The sequence below is a fragment of the Cucurbita pepo genome, chromosome LG03 (assembly GCF_002806865.2).
Source record: "Cucurbita pepo subsp. pepo cultivar mu-cu-16 chromosome LG03, ASM280686v2, whole genome shotgun sequence".
NCBI classification, from domain to species: Eukaryota; Viridiplantae; Streptophyta; class Magnoliopsida; order Cucurbitales; family Cucurbitaceae; genus Cucurbita; species Cucurbita pepo.
The window spans coordinates 8,888,784-8,902,370 of record NC_036640.1 but is presented as its reverse complement, the minus strand read 5'-3'; the positions used below and the strand labels follow the sequence as shown (position 1 = coordinate 8,902,370).

The window sequence follows — 13,587 nt, the reverse complement described above, 5'->3', positions numbered from 1 at the left end:
TTTTTGGNATGTCGGAAAAGGGACAGTTGCCGGCGACGGCGACGGGAACTTTCACGGCGAGTAGCAGATTTGTTGAGTTATCCGCGTGAAAGAGACGACCAGTCGACATATATAAAGAGATGAAGAATTTAAAGATCTTAATTTTTTTTTTCTTTTATTATTATTATTATTATTCTCTCTCTAAGCTTGTTTGTTCTACACAGTCCAACTGATAGCCATAATTGTTTATTAAAAAGTAATTAAAAAAATAATAACAATTTGACCTTATTATTGTAATTAATTATAATTATTAAAAACAGCTACTATTTATTTAAATTCAGCTTAATTTCTTTATTTAAATAACTTTTTTTACTTAAATTAATTTTAATATATAAGCTTGAAAATTTATTCAGTACTAAAAATATGGTGGAATGGGTACATAATTGATAATGTGAATAATTATTTAAAAAGAATTTGAATTCTTGTTGAAAAATTATGTTAAAAGAATTAAAAGATTTTTCACTGATTTGACATTATAAAAAAATAACAACTATAGTTAAATAAATGAAAAAAAAAAGGTTTAAAAAATAATTAATTAAGACAATGGTCCATAAATTTTAAATTCTTAGGGGAACAAATATCTTCATAGGTTGACCTTTTAGCTTTCAAATTGTTAATAAAATAAGAGATAAGATTATAGATCATTAATTAATGAGAAGACAATGAGATTTTTTTTCTATTATTTTATCAGTAAAATAAAATCATTGGTTGACTTATTTTCAATCTAAAATTTGTATTTTTATTTAAAAAATATTCATAAACTTTTAAAAAAATCTATTAATGTCGTGAAAGTTTTAAAAGAGATCTAAAAAATACCTTTATATTGATTTTTGATAAAAACTTTTAATAAGGTTTAAAAACTACTCTTAAATTTTAAATTTTTTTATTAATATTTTTTAATATTTTAAAATTTTCAAAAATACCTTTATAGTTACTACTATGTCTCAAATCTAATGAAATAAGTTGAATTGAGACAGTATAATACATGATTGTTTTGAATATATTAACTATTTCTTTATTTTTCGAAGGGACAAAAAAAATATTTTATTCTTTCTTCAACTACTTCTAATCTATAGTGAATCTCTTAATAGGAATCGAACCATATGAAGTTCTGACCATCTGTCAGAGAACATAAGAAATTCTTGCATATACACTTTTATCTTTATAAAATAAAGTTTTAAATAATTATTACCGTCAATATATGGATGAAAAAGTAAAAAATCGTTTGTCGACACCTCATAGAATATCTCCAAACTTTTTAATATTATTTTTAAATATTTTTTAAATGGAATGGTTAAAAATAATTTTTTTAAAACTATTTTTAAAAGTTTATCAAAATTTTGAATTTATTTTAAAGGTTTAATAGTTTTTTTTTTGGATAATGTTTAAAATTAATAATATTTTTATTAATTTAGCGGGTAACATCGGATAAGCTGGAAATGGTCAGCTGAGAATAAAGAGCCGCAAAGCCGGGAACATTTGCGTGAAGAGAACGCAAGTGTCACCAGTGGAGGCATCATTCGGATATCACTGTCAGAATCAATACCGTCCAATGTTTTTGAGTGGGAAGATCTGGACCGTTGAAGTGTCAAGCAAAGCAAGACATGAGAATCGTGGCGTTAAGACACCGTCACCCGCGAATGAGAGCGTTCCCACGTGTCTGAACCCGACATCATGACGGGGCATAGTCCAACATGGATATCATTCTACCACGTGGCATTTTATTTAAAACATAAATGTTTTATTATTAATCTTATCTTCATTATTTTCAAACAAATATCAAATTTCGTAACTATATCCATTAAAATTTTAATTAATAACCATCCATTTAAATATTAAATTTTTATAAATTTATTTTCACTTTATTCATTTAAAATTGCAAAAATTACGAATTTTAATGTGATAAACACATGGGAAATCCAATATAAAAAGTCAAAGATCTCACAGAGGACCATATCATACAAAATCTAGGGACCAATAAACGGTTAATTAGGCAATTCCCGAAGATAAGTAGTTGCCACAATTAAAAATAACAGCAAAGTGGTTCAGTCCCCACGCACACAAATAGATAATTGTCTAAGTTTCCTTTCATACAAAAGGTCTTGTAATGTTTAGAATATCGCTTATGAGTATGCACAACATCACGACAGTTCATAAAACAACCACATGCACACATATCGTACTGTTTGAAAACAATAAAAATGGTAAATCTCACCGTTTATGCTTCATTTAACTAATAGTAACTTAGGTTCAACTCCAAACGAGTCTAATTTTACAAATAACTTTTCATGTATAGGAGAATCCATCCTACTAGGAAAGCTAAAATAACACTAACGTGCTCCAAACAACACAACACGAAAAACTCTAAAATTGGCTAAAACATAAGGGAAAGCAACTTAGTATGCGTGAATCGTACCAAACAAGACTAAACGTTGAAGAAAACCCTCGAGTCGAGCCTAAAAGCTAGATACAACCATCGATATGATCTTTAACCAACGTAAATGCCCATAAATCGATCTTGAGCCTAGGCTCTGATACCAAATAATAGGGAATCAACCTAAGAGAAAACTCTATGCCAAATGATAAAGAATCACTACAAGAGAAGTAAGATTCAGATTACCTTGTTGATCAAATATTTCAATGCAAGAATATTTAATTGAGATTCGAATCACTACACAAACAAGATTGATCCTGTCCAGCTTGAATAATTCTAAATATGCAATCTAAACTATATAGAATTGCAAAGAAATTTAGTTATTGGCTAAATAAAAGCAAAAATATTTTTTTTATTATATTTTTCAAGTCTGTAAAAAGAATAGTATACATGATTTTATAAGTCTCAAAAGGAAGACCCTTGATCTTCCCCAGTCATTTCAAGAGTGGTAACTTTTATAGTTTATGACTATAATTAACTTAACTGTAACTTAAAATAACTAAAAGTATTAAAATAAATTGAAGAAACATAATAACTCTAAATTTTAATCCACCTAAAATTTGTAACCATCTAAGAAGAATGAACTTTGATTCTTCTTTAATATAACATGAATGGCAACATTTTGCGATAATTTGAACAATATTTTCTTCACATTTTTCAAGAATATCTTGGTTCATGTCACTCACGGTATGACCTCAATATCTGAAATTACACAAAATGTAACTCATTGTGCTTTGAAATTACACAAAGTTTACATTTTATAACTTTTACTAGTTTAGCGAAATCAACAATACCCAGTATTGATGTTACTCGTACTTGGCTTATAATTTCCAATTGATTGAGTAAAGAATTCGATAAACTTCACATGAAAACCATAATTTACTTATTACTTGCTACTTGTAATAGTATATACTTGCATTTATATTTGTGAACTTTTCTATCATTTCTCGATATATCTTCATAAGGCATCAATCACTCAAATTGATCGAGTTCTAGAGTCATATGAACACCGACCGGCAGCGTTACTTTGATGCAAAGTGCGGGGGAATGCATAGAGGTGTGAGTAATCACTATGGTTAATGATGAAAATGAAGGGAGAAGGGTTTGGGGTAGGGCCCACCATTTTATTTATAACGTGGGAGTTATGAGGAAGTTGGAACGCATTATCCCCAAATTAATCCGAACCGTCAATCAAGGCACACACCAGACACAGCCAATTGCCTTTGTCCTTTTCTTTAACGATTGCTGTGGCCCACCGCACTGAATCCCATCTCATTTTCATCGCTCCCCTCCACGTGGACGATCATGATCTTTCTGCATAAACACTAATTACTCGGAATTGTTTATTTTTTCCCTTTCTCACCCTATTTATATATTTTTTTTTTCATTTTTTTATATTAAACTGAATTATTCCATCAATTTTATAACTATTTAATCTAATCTAAATATAAAAAATTAAAATGATCCCGTAAAATATCCATATTTAAAAAAATATTGAAATTATTCTTCGTCAAAAGTTTAAATTATAAGTTTAGTTCTCGATCTCCGAGTAAGAATTGAAATTAGATAACATTTAAGACATCTACCAAAGTTATCAATCTATGATTGATTTTGAAGGCTTCTTTCAAGGTGACATGACTAATGATATTGTGCTAACAACATCACACTTCAATATATATATATATATATATATATATATATATGATTTATGAGAAATTGATTGAAAATATCAAATGTAACAATTAACACGTACCGAAGTCCAATCGACAACCTACACAAAATCGAAATCGAAGGACATACTGTCACTTATCTTCAACATAACTCGGTCATCTCAATCGACAAAATCTAATAAATGTAAAGGATTCGTCAACCGATGATGACAGGAAAAACGACTGGATTCGCACCTTACTACACACTAGAATTGAGTGAAGGAACTTTTTCTCAGAATTGAAAGATGCAACAGACAGTAAGTGACTAATTTTCAGATGAAGATAGACCAAAACAAAACCAACCAGAACGTTAGAAATAGCAGCTATGTAGGCTACATTCAATATAACTGTTCTTTACAGAAAACTACAGTAATAAGTTAAAAACATCCTGAAAGTAATTTCTGAGAGTGACAATGAATCAATTGAAAAAATAATTTGATGAAATGCAAGATTTAACAGCTTCTTCTCACCGAAACTATTAGAAGTTAACTAAAAAAACTACATTTGTTAATCTCGAACCTAGCGGAAGAAGAGCAACAGCTTCAGTTTTGTTGCAGGGGAGCTACAATCAGAATTTCCCCAAGTTCAACACAACAAAATATGGAACAGAATAAATCTCTTCTCTTTTGGGAGAAAAGAAAGGATTACGATGGAAATGAAAAGAGAATTATAGGGTTGAAAGGAATGTTGCACACCTGAGGAACATAAACAACATGTTTTCTTGTGAAAATTTTGGCCGCTGCAGTAATAGAAGTATGCACTGATATCGTAGGCGTATGGAACTCGATCGAAGTAGCTTCTGTGGTTATGGGTGGCGGGAAAGGGTAGAAATTTTATCGACAAAAGTCAGAACGGTCAAGCAGGTGATGTCATTTGATTCTCAGCCCCTCTTCTTATGCATAGTACATATACAAGCTGTTTGCGGCAGCGCAGGCAATTGAATTTTCAGCCGGATGCCATGCTAGGTGCAGCAGCTTAGTTGTGAAATCAAAAGGGTTGCCATTTGCATCAGCCCCTGGGCTCTCGGATCCTCCTGATAACAGAGTTTCCCAACGTAGGAACATAAGAACATATAACAAAAGGAGAGGCCAGCCTCTAGCTGAATAATTTAGTGATCAGAAAAAGAAAAGGAAATCAAATTGTGGAGCACCAACCGCGTCTGACAACTCTTGTAAAGCTACTACTAAGTGATCTCGAAGGTCTTGAAGGGGTCTGCACTTGTCTCCTACAAGCCAATACCGGTAATTTTATACTTAATATAGGCATTACAAAAGTACCATGGAGCTCAAAGTTTGTGAATATGGCACTCGATTGAAATACCTGGTGGGATTCTTGCTAGCTTCCAAAGTCGTTGCCTCATTGCTTCCCGGAGAACAACCAAAAACTCGGAATAAATTGCTGGGATCACATCAGTAACATACAAATTCAGGGCAAGACTTTTTGAGAGGGAAAAAAAAGTCTGAATGTAGTATGCATATAGATAACTTTGGAAATCATACGGACCTGTAGGATCCCGTAGTTACACGTGATCCATCACCACTCAGACAACACTCAAACTTGTCAAAGATTGAATCATTTTCATATAAATCACAAAGCTGCATATGATCACCAGAAAGTGCATTTAGTTAAGTCCAATAATGTTAAATAAATTTTAGCCACAAGTTTTGTCTGAACAAAGAGATCTCATCTTACCTTGGGTCTTAAATGTTCGTGAACTTGAAAGGATGCGAAGGGACCAGAATCCATGTTGATGTCCCATAACTGAAAATGAGAAAAAGAACGGGCTGGAGTTGCAAGGAACATGTCATAAGGAAAGCAATCAAGAAAATAAATTTTTGGAAGAAAAAGCAACAAAAATGAGAGATTTCGAAGAGCTGAAGCCAAAAAAACTGTTAGTATAGTAATTCATTAGAATGTAAAGACTTGCATAATGAGCCTTCAACTATTCTAAAGATATCAAGACAAGAAGAATCCATGTTCATGTCCCAGTAACAACAAAGTAACAGAAAACCAGGAGGCTTGGGTTGCCAGGTGCACGTGACAAAAGAAAGTCAAATTTGCGGAACTATAACCGAAGCACATTGCTAGGAGTCATGCCTCATAAAAAAGTGAAAATTTTCATGGAGAATATCTTTTATATGTCATTTAGGAGCATATCTTTTCTATTCCCAATTGCAGCTATGTTTACCAACTAGTCAAAGGACATCTTATCCATGGGTACTAACATATTATTGTTTATACACACAGATTACAAGAACCATTGCTATGGCCTTCACATGCAAATTTTAGTATGAAACTACCAAATAGTTCGTGGCCTCGTAACTAAAAGAATCAGACGATAGTTACATATATATAAACACAAACCTTAAGAGTCATGTAATCACGACTTAATATATATCTTCCATCTGTCCCAAATTTAATGTCTGATATTGAAGCAATTATCTCAGTGAAAAATGATCTAGAACCAGGTGTCTCAGGTTCCTCAAATCTGTAAGAAAAAGATAATTTTTAATCATTACAAGCTCATGTAAGTGCAATAATCACACCCCACAGGAAGGAAAGAAAATTTCGTTTGTAGTTTGTTGTGCGTGTGTGTGAGGGGGGGCGGTTGTAAGATTCTCGAAAACACCTACAATTTGGCATGGGAATCACATAATGCTGACTGCCGCAAATCAACTAGGCGGATTGAGCCTTTTGAACTGCTATATGCTAGTGTGTTACAATGCGTAGGATGAAACTCAGCAGATGTAATCACCTCTGCAAAAAGATGCATTTACAAAAAATGTAAAAGAAAGGTTAAGAAAATAAATGAGTTGAAGAAAAGCTAACTCCGAAGAACTTTTATGCATGCATATTATTCATTAAAATTTCTATTCCATAAGGAGCAAACCAAATAAAAATGGATATCATCATAGAAGATAACTTTTCACTGGTTCTTCAGCACACTATGTACTGAAACCATGGACTCCATCCAAAGATCTACATCCATGGTTTTAGGTTCCCACTGAACTGGCGCGTGATGATGTGCAAGAGGTCTAATGAGGACATTTTTAAGAGTCGAGATGATGTGCTTTGGAGTTGCCATTTGTGAGAAACTTGGGAGCCAAGTTTTGGACATGATAACGGCTTGAGAGAAGTATAAGAAACATTTAAGGACACAGAAATGTTGGAAGGAAATTCGTAGAGTGCTGCACTGGGATTCTTTCTTCTAGGTGTTCAGGTCTTGAGTGTTTTTGAATTAGCCGCTTTTTATGAATTTTAACATTCAGAGCAGTCTCTTGTAATTTTGTGTTAAAGTTTTTTTCCCCCCTTGTTTAGATTGCTCCCCAGTGTGGGCTGTTCTTTTTGTCCAGTGCCCTAAAAGAACAGCACGATATACAGTGGCATTAGAAAACTGGCATAAGACATAAGAGCTTCTACAAGGCATTTCCTCTAACAATTCTTGTACGGTATGTCCAACTTGTATCATCACACCCCCCGTCAGTAAAAGAAAACTAGCACTATGAATTCTAAATGATAAATCCAGTACAAAATATCATAATATCATCAAATGGAAACACGCCACAAGGAAAACAATAATGAGCTTACCAGTTAAATCCTCCATGTTAGTAGGCTTCACGTCAACAATGTTGAAACTTTGATTGCAAATTTCCAAGTTCCATAGATTTATCCGCAGGTCATCAGCCGATATAAAAGTTTCGCCATCACTATATAATAAACAGGATATTGTATATACAATAGATATACACATAATTATTAACACGTCAAATACCATAAAAAATAGCAGGTTCAGAATCTGTTTTCTACCGTACTTTAAAACCTTAAAATCCTATGATAATCAAAGGAAGAAAAGGAGGAACAGCTTAGTTCTTGGACAACATTTAAACCTGCATCCAAGCTTTTGGCAGTACCTGTTATTTGAGATAGAGTTGATATGATAATCATGAGCATGGGCGTATACTCTACGACATCTAGCGAGAAGGCTCGACTCATGGCTAGTTACCTAATTCCATCAAGAACAAAGATATTAGTACATATATTTTCCAAGTAGAAGGAAAATGAATAAGAATCACAAGTGTCAGAATAATGTAATTCTATCACAAGAAGGAAAATGGAAAATGAAATGTGAACTGACACAAAATAAATAAAACTCTCAGCTTTAACACTTCAGAAAAAGTAGACTAATAATTAGTTCTCAAAAGGAAAATCAATCTCAAGGATTATATTGCATAGCACAATTTGGGAGAAGTAGCTTCATAAACTAAACGTCCAATTGGAATAAAGAGTAGACAACAAATTTATTGAACCAGAAGCAATTCCAGATTTCAAATCATTTTTGTGAATGAGGTTGAGGTAGCGAATGCCTTATCCCTGTCCCAGAAATTTTGGGAGAAAAAATTCTCATACCCCCACCCTCCTGTCCACCTCTTGAACAAAGATTTCCTCCCATGATCAAGGCAGGTGCATGTGGTGTCATATCCAGTTTTCAACTATTATTTCTCGGTGAAATATCTAGAAGGAACCATAAAATTGATTGAAAAATGGAAAGTGGTAAAATGAACAATTTTTTCTTCGTCCTTTTAGCTATCTTTCCACTAGGAAAGTTATACAAGAGATTAAAATGGAGTCACAACTCAATATATGGAATTGCTCGGTCCAAAAGCAACAGAACATAAGCAACTACCACCTGTAGACGTAGTGATGAAATGGCCCCCAATAAGTCATTGCTTGGATGATTATAAACTCCATCACAGGAGCCTCCATTTAGAAGATGTGTAGAATTCCTTGAAATACTTGAACTAGCTATGCATTCACTGCCAACAGCTTTGGACGCATTCACGTTCATGCTGGATATTTTCTTGATCTTCTTTTCTTGCACCTGGCCAAACCTCAAAGAAAGAAACCAGATTGAATTACGAAGATACAGTTTCTACCAGTCTGCTACCAGTCATCGAGAAATATAAAATGACCTACCGAACTTTTCTACTACTACAATGACTTTATGATGGGGCTAAACAAAAAAAAATTACTGCACTCTACACCCTTTTACCTCTTCTGATGGGACTAGTATGAGAGAATAGATTCCTACTAAAAGAGAAAAAAAAGAGAAAAAAGAGAACAACAACAATAAAAACACTAGAAAACAAACATATATGTAGTGTTTCTATTTTTAGCTTTTCTCTTAGTTACTGAGTTACGCATTATTCAACTTGGTTAGAAACTATTTCCTGTTTGGAAGTCCACAATCCGACATAGTGCTTGCTCAAAAGCCAAAACATTAGAATAAGTCTGACCACCAACTGACATTTGTGAGGAAGTAATTCAAAATCATAAATATGCACATCAATTAGATCTTCCTGAAAAATAAATTGATTAATTAATAAAATAACAGCCACATAGGCACACAAACAAATTTTCGTAGTAAATCAAACATATTTCATCATCGTAGTTATTAAAAGGAAAATTAAACCAGCTTATCATGCAATTTATTTAGAACCCTTTTTTTTGTAAGTCACAACTTCTAGCAATTTATTAACCTATTGGCAAATCAGCATCTGAAGTGAAAAATTGGAAACACAATATAATATCACTTTCCTACCTTCCAAAACTTGATGGTTTTGTCATTAGTAGACAATAGAAAGAGAGCTCCATTGGCTGTTTGACACCATCTGATTTTGTTAATTTTCTCCTCTATCTCCAAGCTCTTGAGATAGTCAAACTAAAAAAAGTGCAGGCACAGAGTGAGTACCAGAATAATATCAACTAATCTGAAAAGTAGAGAAGTAATTGTGCAGATATAGGCAAAGAAAAAAGATTACCTCTGGTTCATGGCTCTGGAACTCTGTTTTATAACGGAACTCAGGATGCCTACTAACTGAATGGTCCATTTTCTCCAAGTCCTTTCTCGATCCTCCGTTCTACAAAGACAATATTAGTAAATTCCAGAACCAACAAAGCAGAACTAATTCTCTAAACTGAACACAAATAAATCCACAGAGGACAAACATAACTAACATCTTTTCTATCCGTCCTCTCAAAAAGAACCACTCGACCACCTCGATCGCCAGTAGCCAGATGGTCGCCCGTCTTATCAAATTCAATTGCTGAAATAATATCAACTGCATAGAAGCAAGCAAAGCAACCATGTAGAGAAGATTAAGACCCAGGTGGCTCTTAAAACGCTACAAGAATTATGTCAATGCTGCATCTGTATGATTATCCTCTCAAACAGACTCTAAATCAAAGATCATGTGTAATTATAAATTTACCAAATCTCGTTCAATCATTTATCGACTGTTTATAACAATTTACAAGGCATAAACTCAGCAATCTGTATTGAGTTCACAAGCACCATTCGTCAAGCAATGTCAATCAAATTCTTTTAAATGGCCCAATCCTAGTTTTCTTGATGGCAGGGACATACAAAGATTACTCCCATCCATCACCCCGTGAATAAACTTATGTTTATAATAGAAGAGCTGACACCGATACTTCAATGCATGCAATATAAACACGAACTTTGAACGCAGCTGCAAAGGTCACTTACCATCGTATAGAATTTCATATTACTTAACTCGATCGACAAAGAACTAATACTGCGTATCACCAAGGAAGTGTACAAACTCCTATATAACTCTAAACTATTCTGCAACTGAAATCCGCTCATCTCCCATTTCGAACCAAAATAATCCACAACAAATTACACTAACTCGACAACCCACCGGATGAAAAATGAATTACTCGGAAACAATCATTAACAGATCGAAGATGAGATAACAAGCCCTAATTGCAACTGATGCACAGTATACCGATTGGATCCAACAAATAAACCGTAATGGCATGCTCCACAACAGTACAATGCGAAAAATACCTTCCTGTACTTCCTCGCCAGCGGTACGTTCGCCAAACACCTGCGAGAATTTCCACTCCAGAGGCTGTGAGGAGGCCACCGGAGCTGCCATAGCTTCATCACCACCTTTCATATCTCCGGGATACTAATCCAACTAACCCAGATATAAAAGGGAAAAAAAAAAAAAAAAGAATTCACCAAATCCAATCACAGCATCAACCGATCGCTCTGAGTTCACATAACCACAGCTCAAACACTCATCCAGAAAACAAAAAAGGCGAAAAAAGAATCCGGTAGAATCCCGATTAAGCCATATTCGAGCAAGGGAATGCGCAAACTCCCTGTGAGAAACTTGAAACACTCGGTTCCTGAATTTCTTCTCCGTTGAAGATGAGAATCTAGAACATGCAGTTATATGAAAAATTAATGGGATCGAAACAGAGTCTGGGCAAACCGTTCGTTGGGCTTGAAGAACCAAAGAAGACACTCCCCTGTGTGTAGCTCTTCAATGCCGGGTTTTTCCTTTTCAATAAACTTTTGTTCTGTACAATTTTCGAGGGTCATGATAAAGTGACTTGCACGTGTGAAGCGGCTGCCTGCCTTCGAACGGATTTTCTTTTATATTTCCTTTATTTATTCTTTTCGTTTTTTAGGACAACACTATTTTTTAAATATTTACTTTAATCTCTCTATTTTTTTAATTTTTTAATATAAATTTTATATAATTTACATTTTTTTAATTAAATCTTTTTTTTTTTGAAAATTATCTCTTTACAAAATAATTTATAACGGTAAAAACTATATAAGTAAATTTTTTGCCTTTTTTTTTTACCTATATGTATTTTAAAGTACATTTTTTATTTTTATTATTTAAGAAAAACAGCTGAAAGTGGTCTGAATTACAGTAGAAACTGGATGGGCCTTTTTCCCGTTCTGTTGGGCCTTTTGGGCCTTCTATCCGTTCTTCTAATGGGCTGAGTGCATTAGGACTGCAGCCCATTAATAATTTAATTTTTATTTAATCACTAAATTTTTATTTTTCAGCTTTGAATTTAATTTTATAACNCTCTTAAAACGCTACAAGAATTATGTCAATGCTGCATCTGTATGATTATCCTCTCAAACAGACTCTAAATCAAAGATCATGTGTAATTATAAATTTACCAAATCTCGTTCAATCATTTATCGACTGTTTATAACAATTTACAAGGCATAAACTCAGCAATCTGTATTGAGTTCACAAGCACCATTCGTCAAGCAATGTCAATCAAATTCTTTTAAATGGCCCAATCCTAGTTTTCTTGATGGCAGGGACATACAAAGATTACTCCCATCCATCACCCCGTGAATAAACTTATGTTTATAATAGAAGAGCTGACACCGATACTTCAATGCATGCAATATAAACACGAACTTTGAACGCAGCTGCAAAGGTCACTTACCATCGTATAGAATTTCATATTACTTAACTCGATCGACAAAGAACTAATACTGCGTATCACCAAGGAAGTGTACAAACTCCTATATAACTCTAAACTATTCTGCAACTGAAATCCGCTCATCTCCCATTTCGAACCAAAATAATCCACAACAAATTACACTAACTCGACAACCCACCGGATGAAAAATGAATTACTCGGAAACAATCATTAACAGATCGAAGATGAGATAACAAGCCCTAATTGCAACTGATGCACAGTATACCGATTGGATCCAACAAATAAACCGTAATGGCATGCTCCACAACAGTACAATGCGAAAAATACCTTCCTGTACTTCCTCGCCAGCGGTACGTTCGCCAAACACCTGCGAGAATTTCCACTCCAGAGGCTGTGAGGAGGCCACCGGAGCTGCCATAGCTTCATCACCACCTTTCATATCTCCGGGATACTAATCCAACTAACCCAGATATAAAAGGGAAAAAAAAAAAAAAAAGAATTCACCAAATCCAATCACAGCATCAACCGATCGCTCTGAGTTCACATAACCACAGCTCAAACACTCATCCAGAAAACAAAAAAGGCGAAAAAAGAATCCGGTAGAATCCCGATTAAGCCATATTCGAGCAAGGGAATGCGCAAACTCCCTGTGAGAAACTTGAAACACTCGGTTCCTGAATTTCTTCTCCGTTGAAGATGAGAATCTAGAACATGCAGTTATATGAAAAATTAATGGGATCGAAACAGAGTCTGGGCAAACCGTTCGTTGGGCTTGAAGAACCAAAGAAGACACTCCCCTGTGTGTAGCTCTTCAATGCCGGGTTTTTCCTTTTCAATAAACTTTTGTTCTGTACAATTTTCGAGGGTCATGATAAAGTGACTTGCACGTGTGAAGCGGCTGCCTGCCTTCGAACGGATTTTCTTTTATATTTCCTTTATTTATTCTTTTCGTTTTTTAGGACAACACTATTTTTTAAATATTTACTTTAATCTCTCTATTTTTTTAATTTTTTAATATAAATTTTATATAATTTACATTTTTTTAATTAAATCTTTTTTTTTTTGAAAATTATCTCTTTACAAAATAATTTATAACGGTAAAAACTATATAAGTAA

General features: G+C 33.9%; 1 protein-coding gene across 3 annotated transcripts; it reads right to left on the bottom strand.

The window, feature by feature from the left end:
• Positions 1–4,491: 4,491 nt before the first annotated feature.
• LOC111791053 (serine/threonine protein phosphatase 2A 55 kDa regulatory subunit B beta isoform-like) lies at positions 4,492–13,317 on the bottom strand. 3 transcript variants are annotated; one of them, XR_002814610.1, is made up of 15 exons: positions 11,054–11,572; positions 10,198–10,301; positions 10,002–10,100; positions 9,782–9,901; positions 8,870–9,061; positions 8,094–8,185; positions 7,771–7,889; positions 6,816–6,939; positions 6,547–6,670; positions 5,875–5,943; positions 5,686–5,777; positions 5,503–5,580; positions 5,337–5,407; positions 4,878–5,215; positions 4,492–4,744 (listed from the first exon to the last, which is right to left on the bottom strand). XR_002814610.1 is itself a non-coding variant. In XM_023672238.1 (14 exons), the coding sequence occupies exons 1-14, from the start codon at positions 12,908–12,910 to the stop codon at positions 5,076–5,078; spliced, it is 1,536 nt and encodes a 511-aa protein (XP_023528006.1). In that variant the 5' UTR covers positions 12,911–13,317; the 3' UTR covers positions 4,492–5,075. The 3 variants fall into 3 exon arrangements, 2 of the variants coding, with proteins under 2 accessions (XP_023528006.1, XP_023528005.1); XM_023672238.1 differs by lacking the exon at positions 11,054–11,572 and adding an exon at positions 12,799–13,317 and having other exon boundaries at positions 4,492–5,215; XM_023672237.1 differs by having other exon boundaries at positions 4,492–5,215.
• Between the last annotated feature and the right edge of the window lie 270 nt (positions 13,318–13,587).